The 22,819-nt window shown below is 39.5% G+C and overlaps 1 protein-coding gene and 2 long non-coding RNA genes across 3 annotated transcripts in view; 2 read left to right on the top strand and 1 right to left on the bottom strand.

Moving 5' to 3' along the window:
- LOC135967396 (uncharacterized) overlaps nt 1-22,819 on the bottom strand; it is a 117,371-nt gene that overhangs the window by 10,751 nt on the left and 83,801 nt on the right. The gene's annotated exons all lie outside the window — the stretch shown is intronic.
- Nucleotides 1-22,819, top strand: part of LOC141408620 (uncharacterized) — a 39,026-nt gene that overhangs the window by 1,644 nt on the left and 14,563 nt on the right. The window lies entirely within an intron of this gene.
- LOC102122702 (E3 ubiquitin-protein ligase COP1-like) lies at nt 630-3,836 on the top strand. Its single transcript, XM_065531082.1, has 3 exons — nt 630-760; nt 2,265-2,326; nt 2,911-3,836. Exons 1-3 carry the CDS (start codon nt 630-632, stop codon nt 3,492-3,494), a joined length of 777 nt encoding a protein of 258 aa, XP_065387154.1. The 3' UTR covers nt 3,495-3,836.

Genomic DNA, 22,819 nt, shown 5'->3' with positions numbered 1-22,819 from the left:
CACACCACACGGGACTTGGTGTCACATGGATTCAGTGAAGAAAACTTATACTTCCATCTCAGTCCAGTCCATCTTTAGAAAGTGCTTCCTTAGATTAGGCTGAAGTCTTCTTAAAATGTCCACTCTCTGTCACTGTTTTGTGGAGTTCCACTGAATGAATCATTCCTCTTCGTTTTGATAACAGTTCAAGAATTTGAAGACAGCTGTTGTATGTTTCCCTGAAATCTTCTCCAAGTGTAACAGCCTCATTTTTGTTTTGACTGTTTTTCAATGGCATGACTTTAGATGCATCATCTACCTTGGTCCTTTCCTTCTGGACTTTCTCCTGTTTGACATTTTTCCTCCTATACTGGGGTTACCAGAACTGAACATGAAACTCTGGGTATATTCTGATTAAAGCCTTGCTTGTTCTGGACCCAAGATTAATCTTGAAGTTTTGGTAGTCATATGACTCTCTTGACTTATACCAAGGTCAGCAGTACCACCCCCTCTTTTTTGTAGGGGTAAGAAGTATGTATTAGTCAGGGTTCTCCAGAGAAACCAAATCAATACGGTGTGTGTGTGTGCGTGTGTGTACAGAAAGAAAGATTGAGAGACATAGTAATTTACAGGAATTGGCTCACACAATTATGGAGGTTGAGAAGTCTGGACCGGGAATTGCTGAGTGTACAGTTCCATCTGAGTCTGAAGGCTTGAAAGCAAGAAAACGGGGTGCAAGTCCCATCCGAGTCTCAGTCAGAAAACTAGGAGAGCCATTGGTGTAAGTCCCAGTATAAGTCTGAGTCTGAAGGCAGGAGAAGAATGATGCCCCAGCTTAAAAATAGTCAGGCAGAGATTTTTTTTTTCTCAGCCTTTTATTTTATTCAGGCTTCCAATAAACCAGATAAGGTCCTTCCACATTGAGAAGAGCAAAAATCCACTTTACATAGTTGACCAGTTCAAATGTTAATCTCATCTAGAAAAACCCAGAAATGTTTAACCAAATATGTGGTCACTCCATGGCCCACTCAAGTTGACACAAAATTAACCATCACAGGGTGCTGTGTGCTGTGTCAGCCATATCTTTCCTACCTTCTACCTCAAGTATTTTTACCCATCTATTACTGTTATAAGTATATTAATGTACTGTTACATGCATATGCATTTTACATCTACTCCTATTCGATTTTTAAAAATATTTTCCCCAGAGATTCATGTTTGGGGATCTCAGATACTAGCTCCCTTATCATCATTTTGGGTAACACTGTGGAATTTCCATGTATAATATGGCTCAATGAGTCTTCTTCTAATACAAAATATTAAACTGGAAACTACCAAGAAGACTTTCATATAGAAAAAATGCTTGGTTTCCATCCATCCATTAATCAGTTGTTTCTGAGGTGGCCATTCATTAGTTATTATCTATCTAATTGTAGCATCAGTTGCCCTCATATTCATAAGGTCTTAAAGATCTGGAATAAAATTGTGTCATATGTTCTTCTATTTGTAGGATTGCATAATCTTTAGTCAAGTACAGACACATTAGAAACATTGAAATGTCGATATACTATGTCTTTAGCATTTCCCTTGTTGACTAGTTTTGCAACCTTACTGAAAAAGAAGTTAGTCTGGTGTGACCAGGTCTCAGTGGACCCAGTCTAGCCTCTAAGGTTCATAATCTATTTCTTTAATATTTTTGAGATTTTTACCTAGGAACAAACTTTTAAGCCTATAATTAGTAGAATTTGCCCTCTTTTCTGCAAATATCTGTGTAACACCTAATTAAGTCATAAGTAGACTAATTCATCATTTGTCTTCCCAAAGTTAAATCATACAGTTTATTAAAGCTTCATTATTGATCAAAGAATATTACTTCTTCATGTCTTAGGGTGAATTAATTTATCTGCCCATGATTTTAGATTTGAGATTTCTTGGATATTGACTCAATCATCTAATATATTTGTTATCACTACCAGATCAGAAAAGAAAATGGGGAGGGAAAATAAAAATGCCTCTTTTACCTAAAGGCAAAGGACTGAAGTAAATAATCTTCATTTTCTTTTTGTACGAAGTCTGTATAGCTCAGGAGGCTTCATTAAAACACTTGTCTGGGACCATTTTAAGTTTGCTCTTCCCTACTCTGTAATCCCACCGTGATAGACTTAAACCTCACCAATATTCATATGTGTAAATCTGATTTTTCAGGATAGTAAGATTTGAAAGATATGCTGCATCAACGAATTAGAAAACTAGATTTCATAAACACATAAAATTGCTTTCATCAGGAGGTTTCTAAAACTGTTAGAAGCCAAAAATGCAGAACAAGAAGGAGCTTCAAAATATGACTGTAACCACAAGTTTATGTGCAGAAACAACTTGCCCTTTGGGACCCTTTGGCCATGTCTCTTGACTACAATTCTCTTCCTGTTTTGGGATTGATTTCAAGACTCCCTATTCTTCCTGTCCTTGCTTGGTTAAACGTTCTTGTCACCCTGGCCTATTTCCTTGATTTCCTAGTTGATTATTTTCTGGCTCGTGATCCAGTTCTCTAAATTGGATTCTGGTCAAATTAACTTTTCTCCTCGAAACTTTGGTAGTGATCTTCCACCAGGAAGAAAAACATTTCCTCTCCTGGCTCAGAACAATCAATAATGCTCCCTCCCAGAAAATGAATGTCAATGGCTGTCCTATTCTCCTTGCTGATGGCTCTCATACTTATTAATCCATCCTACATTTTAAGCCTTTATTCTACAAATGAATTGCCAAAAACCAAGTCGCTTTACATAAAAATAAGAATTACAGTAAAATTCAGCTTGTCTAATCTCAGCCCATTCAATTCATCCAGATGCACTACAATAGGACTAACTGTGTGATGATTTAGAAGAGCCATGTTTTGTTTCTCTTTTTGTTTTTATTGTCCTTTGCCCTTAGTGAAGCTGTGGTATACCAATCTAGACAGCTCAGTGGCAAGCACTGAGGCGAAGGCTAATGTGTGCTGTGTTAAATTCAGCCCCTCTTTCAGATACCATTTGGCTTTTGGCTGTGCAGATCACTGTGTCCACTACTATGATCTTCATAACACTGAACAGCCAATCATTGTATTCAAAGGACACCAAAAAGCAGTCTCTTATGCAAAATTTGTGAGTGGTGAAGAGATGGTCTTTGCCTCAACAGACAGTCAGCTAAAACTGTGGAATGTAGGGAAATCATACTCTCCATGTTCCTTTAAGGGTCATATCAATGAAAAAAACTTTGTAGACCTGGCTTCCAATGGAGATTATAAAGCTTGTAGAAGTGAAAATAGCTCTCTCTATCTGTACTATAAAGGACTGTCTAAGACCTTGCTAACTTTTAAGTTTGATGCAGTCAAAAGTGTTCTGGACAAAGACCAAAAAGGAGATGATACAAAAGAATTTGTTAGTACCGTGTGCTGGAGGGCACTACCAGATGGAGATTCCAATGTGCTGATTGCTGCTAACAGTCAGGGTACAATTAAGGTGCTAGAATTGGTATGAAGGGTTAACTCAAGTCAAATTGTACTTGATCCTGCTGAAATACATCTGTAGCTGACAATGAGAGAAGAAAAAGAAAATGTCATGTGATGTCTCTCTCCAAAGTCATCGTGGGTTTTGGATTTGTTTTGAATATTTTTTCTTTTTCTCTTTTCCCTCCTTTATGACCTTTGAGACCTTGGGAATACCCAGCCAACTCTCCATCATCAATGTAACTCCATGGACATTAATGCTCTTGGTGATGTGGTTATCTAATTTTTGTGGTAGAGAAACAAATTCTTTTGAATAAAAATAAATAACAACAAAAAAAATAAATAAAAGTTTATTGAGAAAAGAAAAGAAGAACCATGTTAACTAAAGGTCAGATCTCTGGAATCCTAGTTCTACTCTGTGAGTCCATGACACATCATGTCTTCTCTTCAAGCCTCAGTTTTTTAATCTGTATAAAAATATGGTTTGACCAGAAGGTTCTCAAGGTCCCTATTAACTTTCAAGTTCTTTGGATCTATGGATCTATTTTAAAGTTGTTCATTATTGATTAATAACATTCATGTGATAGCCTGATCCAACTATTAGCAGTATAGAGATGTAATCACAACTTTGGAGGCAATGAAAGAATAGCAGTTCTTAAAGTAACCAAACCAATTTTTTTCTCTCTGTTTTTCCTGTTTGTTTTTCCAGTTCCCCAAATCTTAACATATTATGGTGAAGGAAGCACTCTTTCCTAGTGTTAATGACAGTAAAGACTCTTGCAAAATGTCATAACAATGCCTGTCCTCAACTGATCCAGTCCACATTTGCAGATGCAGGAGCTTGAGATAGTCAGCCTAACTTCTGGATGCCTGTCCAAGCCAAACCTCTAAGTTCTTGGACTTGGGCCCTTCTTTTAAGCTGAAATAAAGACTTGCACTTTCTTCCTGTCTTCAAAGACCTTCAAATTTTTGGGTAAAACCAACCCATAAATGCAAATAGACATCCTTTCACACACAATATATACCTGTACCTAGGTTTATACATGTGCCAGTAACTAGAAACTTCATCATAGGGTCATCTACGCTTCCAAAACATCAATAGAAGGCCAATTTTCTAGAATGTGAGGATGACAATTTAAAATGAGCCACATTAATGAGGTTTCCAGGAGGCTTTTAAGCTGTTCCAGTGATGGCTTTGGCTAGAGTGACCCACTGCATAGTTTTGCCCATGATCTGATCACAGTGAGTTGTATTTATTTATGTGCTGTGTTTGAATAGTGGAGACAGTTTGGCAGAGTTATGGATAAGAGATTTAACTGCCGCATATCTTTAAATGCTAACAGCTTTTAACATTTTTTCTATATAACAAGCTATATTTATGAGACAATGAAGGGGTAGGGGTCTGAGGAAATAAAAATGAAGACAGAATAAAGGAAGAGAACAGTAGGGAACTCTGGCCTTGATGGGACTGAAAATATTTTAGAACTCTCAATTTCATTCTACTCTGAAAGCACCAGTTAGTTTTCCAAAAGTTTCCATTCATTATACTTCAGAGTATGATGTAATCCAAAGTTTAAACAATATGTTCATTATATCTCTATTTACACACTCATTCAATCAGTAAACCTACTTGTTGAAAGTATATTTTATGCAGGGCATTATATTAAGCATTGTCGATAGTGTAAAGGTATATAGGACATAGCTCTATCTTTTGACATCTAACTGTCTAATGAGGAGATATAATAGATATGCATAAGACTATAATACATCACTCTGCATTGGCAATTAATTAAGAGACATTTTAAAATACACATTAGGATGTAAGAGAATGGAATCCCAGGAAGAGAGAAAAACATGAGCAAAAATGTGGAGGCAAAAAGTACCAGGCTATTTTAAGGAATGACTGAATCACTGTGTTTGGGTGTTAGAGGAAGGGAGGGGGAAAGTCTTGAAAAAGTATAAGCAGGCTGGAACAAGATATGAATGACTTTAAATCTCACACTGACGAGTCTGGCCTTTTTTACTAGAAATGAGAAGTTAGTGATATTTAGAGCAGGGAAGAGCATGAGCAGAGTGCTGCTTTCAGAAGGAAGACTCATCTTGAGGCAAGGTGAGGAACTGAATGGAGTAAGAAAGTTTAGCACCATAGTGACCAGTGAAGAGGCACTTTCAGTTGGCTCAGTGCAGGTAATAATGGCATCATCTAGGTGGATAAAGATTGGAAGGCAAAAAAATTAAGAAGTACAAGAACAGATGTGGACCAATCAAACACCATATATGTAGAACGAGAGAGGAGTTACAGCAGGTTCTGGAATTTTAAATGGGATGGCAGAAACAATGTAGATCTATTGAGGGACAATTAGTAAGTGAGGGATGTTAATAACTTAATTTTAAACACATAGGGAATTAGACAATATTTCTCTACGTGCTTATGAGAAATCTCCCTTTTCAAACCTAGACTTGAATTGGGAAATAAGAAAGTCTGGGGATACCATCTATTGTTTGTTTATAAACCCATTCTGAATTCGAAACAAGAAGGAAAATAGATGCACTTCGTGTTTTTTTTTGTCTAGTCACCAATTAAACTGATGATCCAACACCGTTTACTTCCATTGCCTTATCCACCTTGCTGACAATAGTAAAAACAGAGCCCAAAATGAGTCCAAGAAGCATATCCCACCTCCGCTTGTACAAGACTGCAAAAGTGATAGCTTGAGAACAACCAGCAATGGAAGAGAACACACCCAGTATGGATTGAGAAGGCTAGTATCAAACCCAGAAAATGACTTTCTATTATCAGTGAAGATGAGAATAAACGGCTCCCTAAGGAAATGGTATGTTCTCTTAATAGCTCACAAATTTTCCAGGTTAGTTTGATCAAGTGGAGCAGAGCTAGCAGGGATACAAATTTATTGAAATGGTGGCAAAGATAAAGCTTCTATGTAAAATAAAATTTAAGATGCAAAAGAGATTAACAACTGGCTTTTTTAAGAGAAAGAAGGAGGGGGGTTACAGCTTGAAATATATCTGTTTATGTTCTTACTCCATTCCAGTGTCCAGTTCCTGAAGATCAGAAATAGGGAGGATTTGGTAAAACTCTCAGTCTCCAATTTCTATCTAGCCTGGCCCTGTGTTAGTCTTTCACCCAGACTTCTTAACCCCTACAGCCACTGGGAGAAAAGCGTGTTAGAACAAAGTGAGGAAGCCTGAGAGCTTCTCCTCACTTTCTGGCTGCCCTTCAGCAAATAGGGTTCTGATAGGGACAGAAGCATGCACTCTGTCTCCTATTTGGAGTTGGTTGTAGGAAAGAATCTGCACACATAGGCAAACTGCAACTCCAGCACACAGCTCTGGTTTGGTTCCAACTGAAGTCAGTTGTCCCATATCCTCTGATTGCAACACATTGTAGGGAAACCATCAGTGCTCTTCACTCAGATGTTGTCAGCCAAGACTGATCCCAAAATAACCATGATGGTCCCAGAGGGTGAATGGAACCCACACTTCCCTTGGTTTTCCAGTGACATTTAGAAAAGTTTTCCTCCAGCTTCAATAGGTGACTTATCTAAGCAATGACTGGAGCGATTTCAAATTAATTAATGTTCATAGTTATTAACACCATAATTAAAAAGTTGGGCATTTGTTCCATTAATATGATATTAATGACACTGGTGATTCATAACATGAATCCCAACTTACCTTTGCATCCCAGTTTATGGTGGACAGCTCACTTCCACAGACGTTGTCAACCCCATTTGCCAACTCAATTCTCTGTTTATGTTATCTCCATCTTCAGAGGAGAAGACCCAGTCTCAGAGAGGTTAAATGATTGTCCCAAAGTTTCACGGTTGCCAAGAGGCAGAACTGGGGCTTTAACCCAACTCTTCTAACTCTGAATCTCTTGCATTTTTCTCACTGCACCACAGAGTAATTATAGGGCATGTTTATCAAGTGGTGTGTGCACCAAGTCGAAAATCCCATTTAACTTCTAATTGTTCCAAACACACACTCACCACTGGGCTAGTTCTGTTGGGGGGGGAAATCAGTGAGTCTGGTGGATTGTTTGGGTTGATGTATTATATATATATATATATGTAATATATATACACACACATATGTGTATATTCCATTAGTTCTGTCCCTCTAGAGACAGATATCTCTCTCTACATCTATCTATCTATATCTATCTATCTATCTATCTATCTATCTATCTATCTCTATCTATCTATCTATCTATCTATCTATCTATCTATCTATCTATCTATCTATCTATATGTAGAGAGAGGAGTTTAAGTATTAACTCACACGATCACAAGGTCCCACAATAGGCCATCTGCAGGCTGAGGAGCAAGGAGAGCCAGCCCAAATTCCAAAACTGAAGAACCTGGAGTCCGATGTTCGAGGGCAGGAAGCATCCAGCATGGGGGAAAGATGTAGGCTGGGAGGCTAGGCTAGTCTTTCATTTCACATTTTTCTGCCTGCTTATATTCTAGCTGTGCCGGCAGCTGATTAGATGGTGCCCACCCAGATTAAGAATGGGTCTGCCTTTCCCAGCGCACTGACTCAAATGTTAACCTCTGTTGGTAAAACCCTCACAGACATACCTGGTGTCAGTACTTTGTATCCTTCAATCCAGTCAAGCTGACACTCAGTATTAACCATCACAGTTGTTTTTTTTCATAGCAGTCAAAATGCCCAGTTGAGCCAGTAAGGTTTTTTCACCTTGAGTGGATTACTTGGCCATGTATTCATTCAGTATAAAACAAATATTTACTGAATGCCTACTATGTTTTACACATAATGCTAAAATTTTCACACAATTTTCTCCCTGTGACTTAGGTTAAAAAATTCATCCAAGTTGAAAATGTTATACACTTCTTTTTGCATTTATTTTCTAGTGTGATAAAGTCAGTTTAGGCTGGTCAACCTTCCTTATTTCTCCTCAGGAGAAAAAAAAAAACACACAATGTATTTGCATTTAAGGAGGTTCCCCCTCATTTTTCAGTTATGTTCATTGCTATGACCCACTTATTTAGGTTCTTTGGAAAAGGAGAATTCACCCACTGTGGGTCACCCTATTAATTACTATTGTAAGGAGCTGATTTATGGCCACAGAGCCCTTGCAGGTGTTTGAGAATGGTGCTCCACAATGGGAAATGGAAACAGGGGAATCAATAACCACCCTGAGACTCCTGCTTTAAGGCTGTCCTTGAAGATGTGCTGTGGATCTTTTTCCAGTATGTCTGATGAGCAATCCTTTTGCCGGCAAGGAGCCCTGTGGGAGGAGGAGTAAATATTGTCTTTAGACATGGCACAAGGACCAAAAGACACTGCCAAGACATCAATACTGAGAGATCACAGAGGACTTGTTGGTGAAGGAGGGAGGCTGGACACAGGTGGGAAGGTGAGATTTCTTCTTTTGACTGCTGAGATCACTGGACTTGCAGTCAGAAATCTGGGTTCCAGAGCTGGCTCTATCCTTTATCAGAAAAGTAACCTTGGACATGTTACTTAATCTGTCCACGCATTAGTTTTCACCTCTGTGAAATGAGTATACTGATAGTACCTACACAATGTAGAGATTAGGTGAGATAGTCAAAGTTCTTTCTGTTCCAGGAAGTGGTTTCATATAGTCTTAATGATGCTTTTTCTCCCATTCTCTCCTTTTCATGTGAACTATGACTTTGGTGATGGCAGGACCATGCCATATATAATGCTGTCTTTAGGCCTTGGCACAGGGACTGGCACACTGCAGGCGATGAAAGGTCTTTGTGAAAGATTGCATGCATCTTCCCTTCCCTTGTCTTCCTTCTACTTGCTTTCAACTTTGCCCCCTCTTAATTATCCCCAAATACATGTTGAATTTATGAGGGAGCAGCAGGGAGGGCCACTTTGGACAGGATCATTACTCCGCTGCCTTTCACTGCAGGGCCTTTTCCCTAGGCTAGTCAGAGAGCTATTTGAGCTAGTTAGGTATAAGACCACTGAATAAGAATGTTGACTCCAAACGAGGCAGCTGCATCCCAGTTCTTTAGCTTAAAAGTGGCTATTGCGGTGCCTTAAATAAGTATAAATCCTGACCAAAAGAGAGCAAAAAGTTTAGCCTGGCTGAATTCTGAATCCAACCGTAAACTAGAAAAAGAAGGAGCGGGAAGGCTCACCATGAGGCTGTATCAATAGCCCCAGTGTGAGAAGGCTCAAAGAGTCTGGCCTGAAGCTTGAGCTACCACAGCAGTGAGATGATTTCTAATTTTAGAAATATTAAATAACTGATAATGATATGACCTTGTTAAAGAACCATGTTAGGAAAAAAAGGGACACTGTTCAAAATAGCATACACTTTCCCAGCTGAAGATTCCAGGTAAAACGTGGGTTCACCACCATAATGTAGGTTCCACATGATGAGACACCCCACATTGCAGACAAATGTGGCAAGGCCAAGACTCCTGTGTGTCCTGGAAGATACGCATTTTCAGCAACCAGCGGGGTGACTCTTACATCCTTACCATGTGAGAGAAGTATAAGCACCGGAAAATCAAAGAAATAGGACTGAGTCCTTGTTCTCAAGGGGTGTGAAGTCTAGTCACCAGCCTAATGGTGACTCCAAGATATCCTAATTTTAATATATGAAGCTGTGATACAGTGCCCAAGACCTGACTGGGGAAAAGCAGCCTCATGCAATGCCTAGAAACGTCTGAAACATTGCTGCTGGCATCCTATGAAGCAGGAATCTGAAATGCAAAACCTAAATAAAACCAGCAGGCTTCACTCTGGGAGGACAGACAAATGGAAGATGCAGCAACCCTGGAAGATGAACAGAACCCCGGATAGTTTCCCTATCCTGCCCAGTGCTGTAGATAGACACCTCTAAGGCTTGGCTACCTCAAGGATCATTAAATGCTTTTAGCAAAACTGTCTCTGAGGAGCAACCAGCTTTGAAAGCCAAATTGAAAAATGTCCATCTGATCTTGTAATTGGAGAGAAAGTAGGATCTGTGCCATGATAACACATTAGAGTCATTTGGAGATGAAAGAAAGGAAAGGGTGGTCTCATAATTAGCAGGGGCCTGAGAGTACAGAGAGGGGATGCTTCTGGAGTCAACACTGGAATTCACTTGGCATCAGATGCCATCAGTCCCTCCCTATGTGACTCTAAATACAAGAAGAATTTGCTGAGTACATCTTGGCTAAATTCTATCTGAGTTTCTTCATGTCAACAATACTTCCAACTATACAGTTTAAAACAGTGGTTCTCCACAGGGGGAAGTTTTGTCCCCCAGGGGACATTTGACAATGTCTGGGGACATTTTTGATTGTCCCCACTTGGAAGATATTTTCTACCGGCATCCAGTGAGTAGAGGCCGGGGAAGCTATTAAACTATTGTAAGACAGCCCCTCACAAAAAAAGAATTATTCAGCCAAAATGCCAACAGTGCCGAGGTTGAGAAGCCATAGTGGAGAATAATGAATATTTTCTGAACTGTCATCATTTTTGGGATTCTTTTACTTTTATACCTTGAAAACAAGGGAATTGGTTTACTTATCATCACTACAGTAATAGAAAAGTGCCAACAATTAAGAAGATGCTCCAATAGTGTTTACTCTTTTTTTTTTTTTGGCCGGCCAGCGTGGGGAGTCTTATAAACAGAGACCTTGGACAAGAGGTGAAGGGGCTTCTGCAATACTGTCAGAGTCAAATACCTTGAGATTTCCTTTTGTTCCTGCATCTGAGGCCATCAAAGCCCTCTCCAGACCTCACAGCCTGAAATAATGTTTTGGAAAAGCCAAACACAAAGATATGTGATTTTTTTATCTGCTGAGAGTGGGTGGGATCACTCTACTGTTGAGAAAGATCTTTCTAAATAGTAGATTGGATTATGTTACTCTCTTCTTGAAGCTTTCAATGACTGCCCACAGGACAATATATTGCACTGTTCTTCCCCATCTGACTACCATCTCTCCAACCATCCCATCTTCTGGATCTTCTCAACTCACATCATTTACCCCAGTTATACTGAATGTCTTATCTTCCCTAGGATGCAATTGTCCCATCACACTCTTTTCTTGGTTTTAAACATGGGAGTGTTCCCCTGCCCACAAGGTCCTCCACCCTATTTTCCAACTAACTCCTAGCTATCTGCTAAGAATGATCTCAAATGTCCACCTGGGTTTAGAACCAAGAAAATGGTTCTAAAACCATTTTCTTACCTGGTCCCTGCTCCTTCCTAGTACCCTGGCCTAAGTCTGGTGCCCTTCCCAGAAAAACCTATATCTGCCTCCAATATAATACCTACTATCCTGAATTTCAACGAATTGTGCATCATCTCTAGGCACTTTGAAGAGAAATGGTTTCCTGTTAATCTCTGTATGTACCTCAACCCTTCCAGGCCCTTCCAGGTATGATGCAGGGCTTGAGTCCCTAACAAGATTTCAACTACTATTTGGGAAAGAATAGAAGAAAAGTACAGGGTGGAGGAGGGCAGGGGGAGGAGGGAAACAGAAGACAAGAAAGGAATGATGATGGAAGGAAGAAAGTGGGAAGCAAGAAAAGGAAAGAAAAAGCAGGAGGGAAGCAAGTAGACTGGGAAGGAGGAAAGAGAAAGAAGGAGGAAAAGGGAGACGGGAAGGGAAGGAAAGAGAAAGAAGGAAGAAGGAAGGGAGAAGGAGAGACCAAAAAGAGAGAAGGAAGAACTCTGTTAATATCTCTTGCTTAGAAAGATTTCTCTGCTCTCTCTGACTTGAGTCAAATCCCTGCATTAACTATCTTCAAGAACCACATAACTCTCTGTCATAGCACTTTCCCCATTTGTAATTATAGATATATCTGTATGATTATTTACTGCAATGTTGCAGCCTCCATGAGGTCGGCGTCTACATTTTCCTTCACTGTTATAGCTTCAGTACATATTGTGCCTGCAAAAATTCTTTGCTAAATAAATGAAAAAGTGGGCAGACTGCTGGAGCAGAACCAGTAGCTAATTTTATTAGTAAAAAGTCAGCCCCTTTGTTTTTCATAAACCAGTCTGGGGACTTAGATATGGTCTTGTTTAACCTTCACCTAAATTTTTCCGTATTAAAAAACCTCTTCTGCTTCTAGAAAGAATTGTTCTAAGGCATTCAAGACAGTGGCAGATACATTCTCACTTTAAAAATCAATCCCAGGAGCAATTTATTACAGGGAAATTTCCTGGACTCCAAGAAGCACCTTGAAGTCAGGAGATGATTAATTTGATATAACTGAAGAGCTGCAAACATCTGCTCCCCGTTGACATCTGCCTCTCATTAAGTTACAGCCCTCTGTCTCCCTCTGCACTGGGGGCTGGCTTGTGTGTTGATCTGGTAACTCTAATTATATGGTAAGCCCAGTGCTCAAGGCCCTTGTGCCAGCCACCTGGTGGGGGCTCAGTAAAAACTTGCTCTATTGCATTGTACTCCAGATCCACCCTGAGCACTTTGTAAGTCCTCCATCACTCCTAAATAATAGAAATAAAAAACAGTAATGAGGTTGGTGGACACATTGTCATCCTGAAGCTCTGGCTAAGGCTGAATCCAGATAGAATCAAACCCTTGATTGAGTCACATAAACAAACAAATTAAATCCATGAAAAATCTACCAAATCTGTTATTTGGCATCAGGTTTTGCAATAACTCTTTAATTGTTATCTCTTACCCTGTTATCGCCTTTCCCACCGATGCTACTATCAACGTAATTGTCTTAAAACACACTGATACTGAGCCACCCTATTCAGAAACTTCAGAGGCTCTGCTCTGCCCATGAACATGTACCACCTTCCTAACCTTGACTGCTAAGCCTTCCACTCATTTGAATAAACCTAACCTCTGTCCCAGTGCTTCCCTTCAGACAGCCTTGTTTTTAGTTATATGGTGTGATTTCTTGCTTCCCAATACTGTTAGTGCTCTACCACTTTCATGCCTTAGCAAATGTAACTCACACAAAGCCCACGTGCCATATGGCACCGTCTTGATTCAATGTGTGTCAAAGGTATATCAACCCTGACTCAAATAGACATACAATTAATTTAATCTTTACTGCAGTCTTTCATAAATATACCCAAAGACAGAACATAGAAAAACTTTCTAAAACCTCTCTTCTCCCATTTCTTTCCTTCCTTTCCTCCGATATGTCTAGGCTCACTTCAAGTCTCTCTCCTCCCCAACTCTAAGCTCCCACTCCAAGATATTCTTCAAGTCCACATTTAGGTTCTTTTGTCTCCCTTCCTAAGTTCTTCATAGCTACATTATTTCAGCCTCCTGGCTTCTTAGAACTTTCCTGTAAGAGCCCTGGAGCTAACTCAACAAACAAACAAACAAACAAACAAAATTCTTTCTGGCTAGGACATAGGGTAAGGGAAAAAAATTGAAAAACTAAATTAGTTTGTCTTATTCCTGTCACATTTACAGTGTACACTCTGCATGGAATGCTCTTGGCCCATTTCTAACATCAATACACCACTCAACAGCTAAAGCCCAGAACAAAAGATCCTCCTTGAAACATTCCACGATGCCCTCTTTGCACATTTTATCTTGTCTTATAGCTTTTGGCGTAAATGTCTTATTTCTGCTTTTGAAAACTGAGACTCAAAGTCATCTGTAAAGCTCTTATTTGCCCTTCAATTCTCCCCTAAATATGACTTCTAGGGCAAAGGGTTTCCTCAATACTCACCCAAAAATTTTTTCCAGGGCAATGTCTTCCCTGACTTTCTTTCTGGCCTTGACTTGGTTATCTCTTTGATGCCACAGCAACTGGCACTAACCTGATATATCATCATGAAATTCAGAGGATTATTTACATGTCTATATTGCCTTCTCTCCCTCCAAACACGTATACTTTGAAAACAGGGAAATCTCTTATTCATCCCCACACTTATCCAAGCACTCAGCCAAAACATGTTCTCAGAAAATGTGTGTGTCCAATGTCATGTTTATGAAGTAATGTATTCTCCAGAATATCTGTTTCTATACCTTACTCATTGTAGATTCTCAAAAAGTGTATTTGGAATTGAATTGAACATATATGAAATATTCAGCTTGATTGATTTTTTTCTCTGACATAACTTTATCTGTTTGGTGGTCAAAAAAAGGTTTTCACAGTGGAAAACTGGTGGAGAGAAAACAAAGGATTAAAAATAAACTAGTTTGACCAGTTGCTTTCCCTGTGGATATAAAGCCAAGCTTGAAGCTTTGTCTAAGGAAATCACACTGCCAGGCAAAAGATAATAGGCTGAGAGTGGGTCCTTCTTTTGCAACCTGCAAGGCTGCAAGACCTTTTATTTCGGTATTAGAATATCCCGTTATACTAGGCTCATGTGGCTCCTTTGGTTAATGGTGACAGAAAATGTCACTCCAGGGCCACATAACTGCAAATACTACTGGCCTAGAAGCTGAAACAGATTGATACTATTGGCAAACCACACCTAGGCAGCTTTTTATAAGAGGGGGGAGAAAATAGAGTGATTAAACATAATCACTCTTGTGCATTGTACAATTAATCTCCAACATCCCTGGACTGCTCTCCGGGCTCCATAACTTACACCCAGTCCATGAAGGTGGGCCCATTGACTATGTTTCCAGTACTTAAAGGAGTCTATACACAAAAAGTCATTAATTCTTTTAAAATTCAGTCCTTCTCCTGTGGAGCAGGAGCTTGGAGGAAAAAGGATATTTTTTTTGGCAAAGCTTTTGAGTCAGAAGTTCAAGGTAGAGGCAGCCTGGGGAAGAAAAATACTGTTGGTGCCTATGCTCCCTGCTAACTCCAGCCCCAGGAGTGGGTTATGAACCCATTCCCCTTGACAGACATTGGTTTGGATGGTGGTATGGTTGTAATTCCAGCCAATGAGGTGTGAACTGGAGAACTGTGGGAAAGCATTTCTTTTCAAAAAAAAAAGACGCATAAGAAAAGCTGGTCTCTTCTTTTTCTCTGGACATTGTCTTGTCTGGCTGTGTTATCTGTAACTGCAGCAGCCATTTTGCAACCAAGAGAGAATCCTAGGCTGAGAACGAAGACAACAGTGGCAGATGTGAAAGACAAAAAGACCCTGAATTCTTGATACTACCATCTTGCTACTGAATAACCAACACCAGAGACCCCTTACTTCTGAATTTCTTGTATTATGAAATAATACATTTGCTTATTGTATTAGCCACTTAGAATTAGGTTTGTTTTGTTTTGGTTTTTGGTTTTGGTTTTTGAGATGGAGTCTTGCTCCTGTAGCCCAGTGGTGCAATCTCGGCTCACTGTAACCTCGACCTCCTAGGTTCAAGTGATTCTTCTGCCTCAGCCTCCTGAGTAGCTAGGACTACAGGCACGTGCCACCACACCTTCATTACTTAAGGCCAAAATAATCTTAATATATTTGGATTACTGAATGAGTTAAAACTTTTGAGGATTTTTTTTTTAAGCATAGCTCTTGCACCTACTCCATCACAACAAACAGGTGAGAACCAGTACCTGTCTCATCCACCTCCTCTTCACATCCCAGACCCCACACTCTGCTGTGGACCATGTTACTGGTCTTCATCCTCAGCTGAGTGACCCATTGATTTGCTAGACTATGTCTAGACTCAACTATTGATTCTATTAATATATAGTCCCTTAATTACATGCCCAAATCACATACCACCCTTCCCTCCTCCCTTAGACTTATAGAACACTCACTTGATAAGCCAGCCTCCTGACAGGAAAGGGAATTTAGAGCACATGCAGGCAGAGGCAAACTATGTGATCTACTCCATGTTCTTGCACTGCATTTATTATGTTTCTGTCCATAGCCAGCACTTGGTTAAGCTCTCAGTGAATTAAAAGGACACATTACCTAACCTCTGAGGGAACCTCAAAGCTCTGAAAAGCCATTTCTCAAGCAACTACCTGGATATTCCTGTTTTTGAATGCATGAGTTTATTTATTTAATTTATTAAGGATTTAGTGAGCAGTTAATCTAGGCCCCATGCATTCTGCTAAAGACTGGGGATACAACAGTGAATGAACCTTTTATTCATTCAACAAACATATAATGAGTTTTTACTATATGACAGAGAACCACTAGGGCCTAACCTATAAAGGAAAAAACATGCAGAGATTGCCCAGAAGGAGGGCACAGTGGAGACAGACGTTGTATAGTAGAGACAGATCTTTATCACATACTCATCCAAACACTAAGTAAAGGGCAAGAGTAGGGCAAGAGAGAACATTCTAGACTGAGGAAACTGCAAGTACAAAGGCACAGAGGCAGGAAGAGGAATGGCACAATACAGAAAACCAAAAGCTAGTGTTACTGGAGCACAAGAGCAAGTGGGAAGCTATTTCAAGAGGTGGCTGGGAGAAATAGGAGGCAATGACTCGATCACAAGACATCCTTTATACCATGTCAAGGAATTTGGACCTTTTCCTAAAGCTCCACTGGAAAATTTTAAGCAGGGTTATAAACTGACCAGACTTTTGGTGGAAGGGCCAAGCTCGGAGTCAGAACGACTAGTAGAAAAATAAACATGAAATAAGGAACATCTTAACAAAGACGGTGGCAATTGGGAATAGAGAAGAGAAGACGAAAGAGACATCAAGTCAGTGGAATCAGTAGAAGATAACTGCCAACAGCCTATTTTAAAAGCAGGGGAGGAAGAAGGACAAGGAGGAGATGATTCCCAGGTTTCAGGAGAAGGCAGTTCGAGAAGGAATGGAATTAGACTGCATTTAGTTAACAACCTGTTGTGTCCGATGTGGGACATCCAAGTTAAGCATTAAAGACATACAAGAGAAAAATCTGGGCTGGAAAAAAAAAATAAATTTGGGTTCCACAGCAAATTGTGGGTATTTAAAAACGTGAGAATGAATGAACTCACCCTGAGAAGCGATATGTAGTGAAAAGAGAGGAGTCCTACTGGAGATCCCTGAAGACAGTCTGTTTGCAGGATTTTGGGCTAGAGTACCAATGGAAAGCAATACATCAAACCAAAAGGCTGTTAAATAAAATGTTTAATCCTCCTGCTTTTAAAAAGATACCTTTATGGCCGGGCGTGGTGGCTCATGCCTGTAATCCCAGCACCTTGGGAGGCTGAGGTGGGTGGATCACCTGAGGTCAGGAGTTCAAGACCAGTCTGGCCAACATGGTGAAACACTACCTCTACTAAAAATAGAAAAATTAGCTGGGCATGATGGGGGGTGCCTGTAATCCCAGCTACTTGGGAGGCTGAGACTTGAACCCAGGAGATGGAGGTTGCAGTGAGCCAAGATCATGCCGTTGCATGCCAGCCTGGGTGACAGAGCGAGACCCCGTCCCAAAAAAATATATAAAAAATATACATATGTCTTTATAATAATACAACTTTAAGTGTATAAAATGATGGTGTTTTTTTTTTTTTTTGAGACGGAGTCTCGCTCTGTCGCCCAGGCTGGAGTGCAGTGGCGCGATCTCGGCTCACTGCAAGCTCCGCCTCCTGGGTTTACGCCATTCTCTTGCCTCAGCCTCCTGAGTAGCTGGGACTACAGGCGCCCGCCACCGCGCCCGGCTAATTTTTTGTATTTTTAGTAGAGACGGAGTTTCACCGTGGTCTCGATCTCCTGACCTTGTGATCTGCCCGCCTCGGCCTCCCAAAGTGCTGGGATTACAGGCGTGAGCCACCGTGCCCGGCCTAAAATGATGGTTTTTATATGTCTAAAATTTGGCAAAAATTAATAGGATGACTGAGTTCAATTATTACTTTGAATGTCTGTGTGCTCTGTTGATTGCCCAGCAATGTGCAAATGAGGGATGAAAAAAGATGTGCACAGTTCATGAGTTATTATAAATTTATTCCATGAAAATTATTTTCTTGTCTTCTTTTCAACAAAATCACTAATTATGTTGTTGTAATCAAGATTCTTATATAGTCATGTTCTTTTCATGGTAGTGACAAAATAGAAAACTGAGGCAGTACCAACTGGAGATGTCAACAAAATTGTTAAAAGCAACATTTCAATTCAGAAACAAACCATTAATTTTACAATTGTGTCCAACCTTTGTAATATACAGAATATAAGGAAAATATTGCAAAATATTTAACCTTCAGTATCTCTTAGAGTAGTATCTAAATCTATAGAGTAATAGAGATTCAGTGTCGTACCTCACATCATTACATCTAAACCTGTATATATACAAATTTAAGAGCAATATGAGTTGTTTTATATTGCAAAGGTTTTCCTGCATCTGTGTGCCAATACTGCAAATCCCACATTAATCATGAGTATTTCAAATACTATGAATCAAAAAGTAAAGAGAAACAAGAAAATGGGCACTTGGATATGATACTTTATTATGCAAGAATGTAGAGTGCATTCATGATATCTGAGAAGAAAGACTCGACACCTTAATTTGTGTTTTCTCTTACCTAAGCACTTCTGTCTCTCCAATCTTCCCTGCACTCCAAAGTGGTGCCCAATCTTTGACTTCTGCAACAGCATAGCCCACACTCATTTATGGAATTTGGTCTTAGACATCTTGTGTTTAGAAGACATGGGTCAACAGATGTAGACAAGGATTTCCCCTTGCCTGAACAGCATTAGTCACGAGAGCAGTTGTTTAAGGTTAGGAGACATACTGTCCCAGTACTGAGTACTGGAGCCCAATTGCAGTGGTGCCCTTGTGTCCTTTAATAAATGTACTGGGACATTGTGACATATGGGGCCTTCAAGAAGATGCTCCAGGCAGGGCTTCCTATTGCTGAGTCTAAAGACGCATCTGAAGAGCATCAAGAGTTAAACAGTGAGTGGAAGAAGGGAATCCCATGACAGAGTTTGAAGTATCATAGCCAGAGAAATTAGAGCAAAACCAAAAGTGGTATTATAAAAGTCAAGGGAGAAGAATTTCTAAGTAGTTATCAACAAAGGCAAACATTGAGAGAGGTAAAAAAAGCAGGACATTGAATAAACAAAATGTGGCATATTCATACAATGGAATGTTATTCAGCAACGGGAAGGGATAAGTCCTGAAATATGCTACAGTGTGGCTGAATCTCAAAAACACTCTGCTAAATAAAAGAAATCAGTCACAAAAGACCACGTATTGTATAATACAACTTATATGTGATGTCCAATATAGGCAATTCCATAGAGACAAAAAGTGTTTTGGCAGTTGCTGGGGGCTGGCAGAGTGAAGGGAAACGGCAGTGACTGCTAATGAATATGGGGTTTCTTCTTGGGGTGATGAAAATGTCCTAAATTTAGATTATGTTGATGGTTGCACAACTCTGTGCCATTGAACTGGACACTTTCTATGACTAACTTTATGGTATGTAAATTACATCTTAATAGAGTTGTTTTTTAAAAAATAATAATAAAAGAAAAAAATAGGAAGATATATATGCTACTTCTAAGATCAAACCACTCTATACAATCACACCAAACACTGTCCATCTAACTGTGAAAAATCAAGTCTTGGGAGCCATCAGATATTTAAGACCAAATAATCTTCCACGATGACTGGCCCATTGCCGCTGACCAAAAAAAAAAAAAAAAAAAAGTCTGTTTTTTGAGAAAAAAGGGAATGAGATAAAGGGACCATTTCATAATAAAGGTCTTTCACACTAAAGTAAACTTGAAAACAGAGAACATTTATGCAAAAAAAAAAAAAAAAAATCCATTTACTATGTCAGTAATGTTCAGCATTTCCCCTGCTGTTATTGTAGATAATTGAGTAAAAGCTTTTCCTTCTCTACATAAAGCATCAGTTTCCAACTGATTCTCTTAGAAATTTACTTTTGAGATCTCACTTCAAGATCATGACTGTAGAGTTTATGGGAAATGCATATGTGTTTGAGTAAATAGAACTATTTCCTTTTCTTGAGGCAAACACTTGCAACAACTGGAAAAAAACAGAAGAGGGAAAGAAAGAAGTAAAACTTCCCACCAAGTTTATCAACACAAAGTCACAGCTACTCTTTTGTAATCTCTAGGCGACTATACATCTAGACTATGAATCCACATCTTTCTCACCCAACTCACTATTCAAGATTTATGTGATTCAGGGTATTAAATGCTAATATATTTCTGCTACTCAAATTTTTAATGTACGCATTAGTTCTGAAGTCCATAAGCTGGTTAATATCCACATTCTGGCTAACGTGTCGTGTCGAATTTGTACCTTCTAAGAATTTTTTTAGACTACAAGTTGGGGATATAATATCCACAAACAAGCAAAATGTAATGGAGAGTTTAATAACTTATAAGAAATCTTATCCCTCTACCAATAACAAACACAAATAATAGGATAATTAACATATTTTACAGTTTATACAACACAGTCAATATAATACTTTGATGGTCATGAAATAGGTAGAGCGGGTATTACTATTGTAATCTCCATTTTTAGCTGGATAAACTAAGGTTGGTCAAAACCATTAAATGACTTGGGTAGGTACCCTTGCTCACTGTTTCCAGAGCCCCTGTCTGTAACACTCACTTGTGTCTGATTACTTGACCCGTGCCTTCCTCTCTAAGTTTCATGGAAACAAGGTCCTAGCACAGCATCTGATGTGCAGTATGTGCTCCATAACCATTTGTTGAATTGAGTTGATCAAGTTCCCACAACTAGTGAGGCATGGAGACATGATGTCAGATGTCCACGTCACCTGTTCTTTTAAAGCCTTAGCTGTGTTTTATTTACCTATTGTTATGGTTGACTCATAAAAATTAGAAGAAGAAGATGCCAAGTGAGACAGCTAGACTGGGAATGTTTATTTCTATGCCATAAAATATTTACTTTTATACCTAAAACCACCTGTGTGAAACAGTGCTTTGGCATATGGCTTAGTGATCATATGGCTTTATGGTCAGATAGCTCAGTGGTTGCATAGTCCCGTGGTCATAAGCCTCAGAGGTCATACGTCTCCATGGTCATGTAACTCAGTAGTGAGTTCAGTGATCATATAGCTCTGTAGCTATAGAGGTCTATGAACAGATAGCTCAGTTGTTATATGTATAGGCCAGTGGTCACATAGCTCCTTGGTCATATCACTGAGCAGTCATATATCTCAGTGACCTCAATGGTTACACAGCTTAATGGTTCAGAGTCAGAGGGCATATGATCTGAATCCCTTTGTCAGAGCCTCCCTGCCCTCCTCTCAGCCTGAGCCAGCCAGCAGCTCAGAATATGGTTGAATTAAATTTATACAGACATTGACACTTCATTTTTGTCTTTGTGGATATTAGTAAAAGAGGGCATCAAGAGTAAGGAACTTAGGTATAATCCTGATTTCAAAACAGTTTAGGTGACTGAGTTGTCAGCAAGTTATTCCATGTCCCCATAACTTGATTTACACATTTGTTAAATGAAAATATAATAACACCTAGTTCATTGACCTGTGATAAGATCACATAAATAAAAATACTTTGTAAAATATAAGACATTCCTCAAAAATATTTTGATTGTTAGACATGATAGTATAGAGAAAGAAAGGTAATGCAAAATTAATATGAATTTAGGACCCATTGAGTGATGGGTACTCTAACTGCTAAAATGTTACTTTCTTGATATATGTATCAAGAAATTATCTTGTATCTACATTTATTTTTGTTCAAGAATTATTTCGTCTTCCCCTGGTGTAGAAGATGATGGCCAATGCTCTGTCTATGTTCCCTTTCTCTCCTTACATCTTTCTCCTGTCAAGCTCAGCTCTTTCCATTATTACTACTGTCACCTTCAGACAAATATCTCACAAATTTACCCTGAAGGCTAGGGAGTCAGGAGACCACCAAGGAGCAGCACCAAGCAGAACATCATCACATCATGGAGAAGCCCCAGGTGGTACCACTTCACCTAGATGGTGAGCACCCTGGAGGTCAGTGCCATGGAGGACTCATGGTGAGGTCTAGACCAGTAAGAATGGGTAGAATTTAAATGGGTAAATATTAAAAAGAGAAGGCTATCCAGAATGTGGAAAGGTGTGATCCAGCCACGTAGGAATGTATAACAAGAGCATCTGGAGCATATGCATGAAGAGTTTGGTTCATTTATTCATTCAACCATTTATCAAGTGCTGTATTACTTTTCTGTGGTTGCATACTAATTTACCAGAAAGGTAGCAGCTTGAAAAATCACATACTTTCCATGAGTTAGGAGTCCAGTCATGGCTTAGCTTGCTTCTCTGTTTGGAGGTTCATGAGGATGTTGCTGGGCTACATTCCTATTTGGAGTCTCAACTGGAGGAGAATCCACTTCCAAGCTCATTCAGATTATTGGAAGAATTCATTACTTGCAGCTCTGTGACTGAAGTCTCATTTTCTTGCTGGCTGCCAGCTGGGGACTCCTATCAGGTCCTAGAGGCCACTCTCATATTCTCGCCACATGGCTGCCTTCAACAGGCCCTCTCA

Source organism: Macaca fascicularis, chromosome 15, assembly GCF_037993035.2.
Source record: "Macaca fascicularis isolate 582-1 chromosome 15, T2T-MFA8v1.1".
Lineage (NCBI taxonomy): Eukaryota > Metazoa > Chordata > Mammalia > Primates > Cercopithecidae > Macaca > Macaca fascicularis.
The sequence above is the reverse complement of the archived record's forward strand: the minus strand, read 5'-3'. Positions and strand labels throughout refer to the sequence as shown.

Bases quoted from the DNA above. Each gene is read 5' to 3' on its own strand.
- LOC102122702 (XM_065531082.1), top strand. From the start codon at position 630: ATGGAGGTTGAGAAGTCTGGACCGGGAATTGCTGAGTGTACAGTTCCA. The intron at 761-2,264 runs GTAAGTCCCAGT...TGCTTTCATCAG, and splicing joins AAACTAGGAGAGCCATTGGT to GAGGTTTCTAAAACTGTTAG. The intron at 2,327-2,910 runs GTAACCACAAGT...CTTTGCCCTTAG, and splicing joins AGGAGCTTCAAAATATGACT to TGAAGCTGTGGTATACCAAT.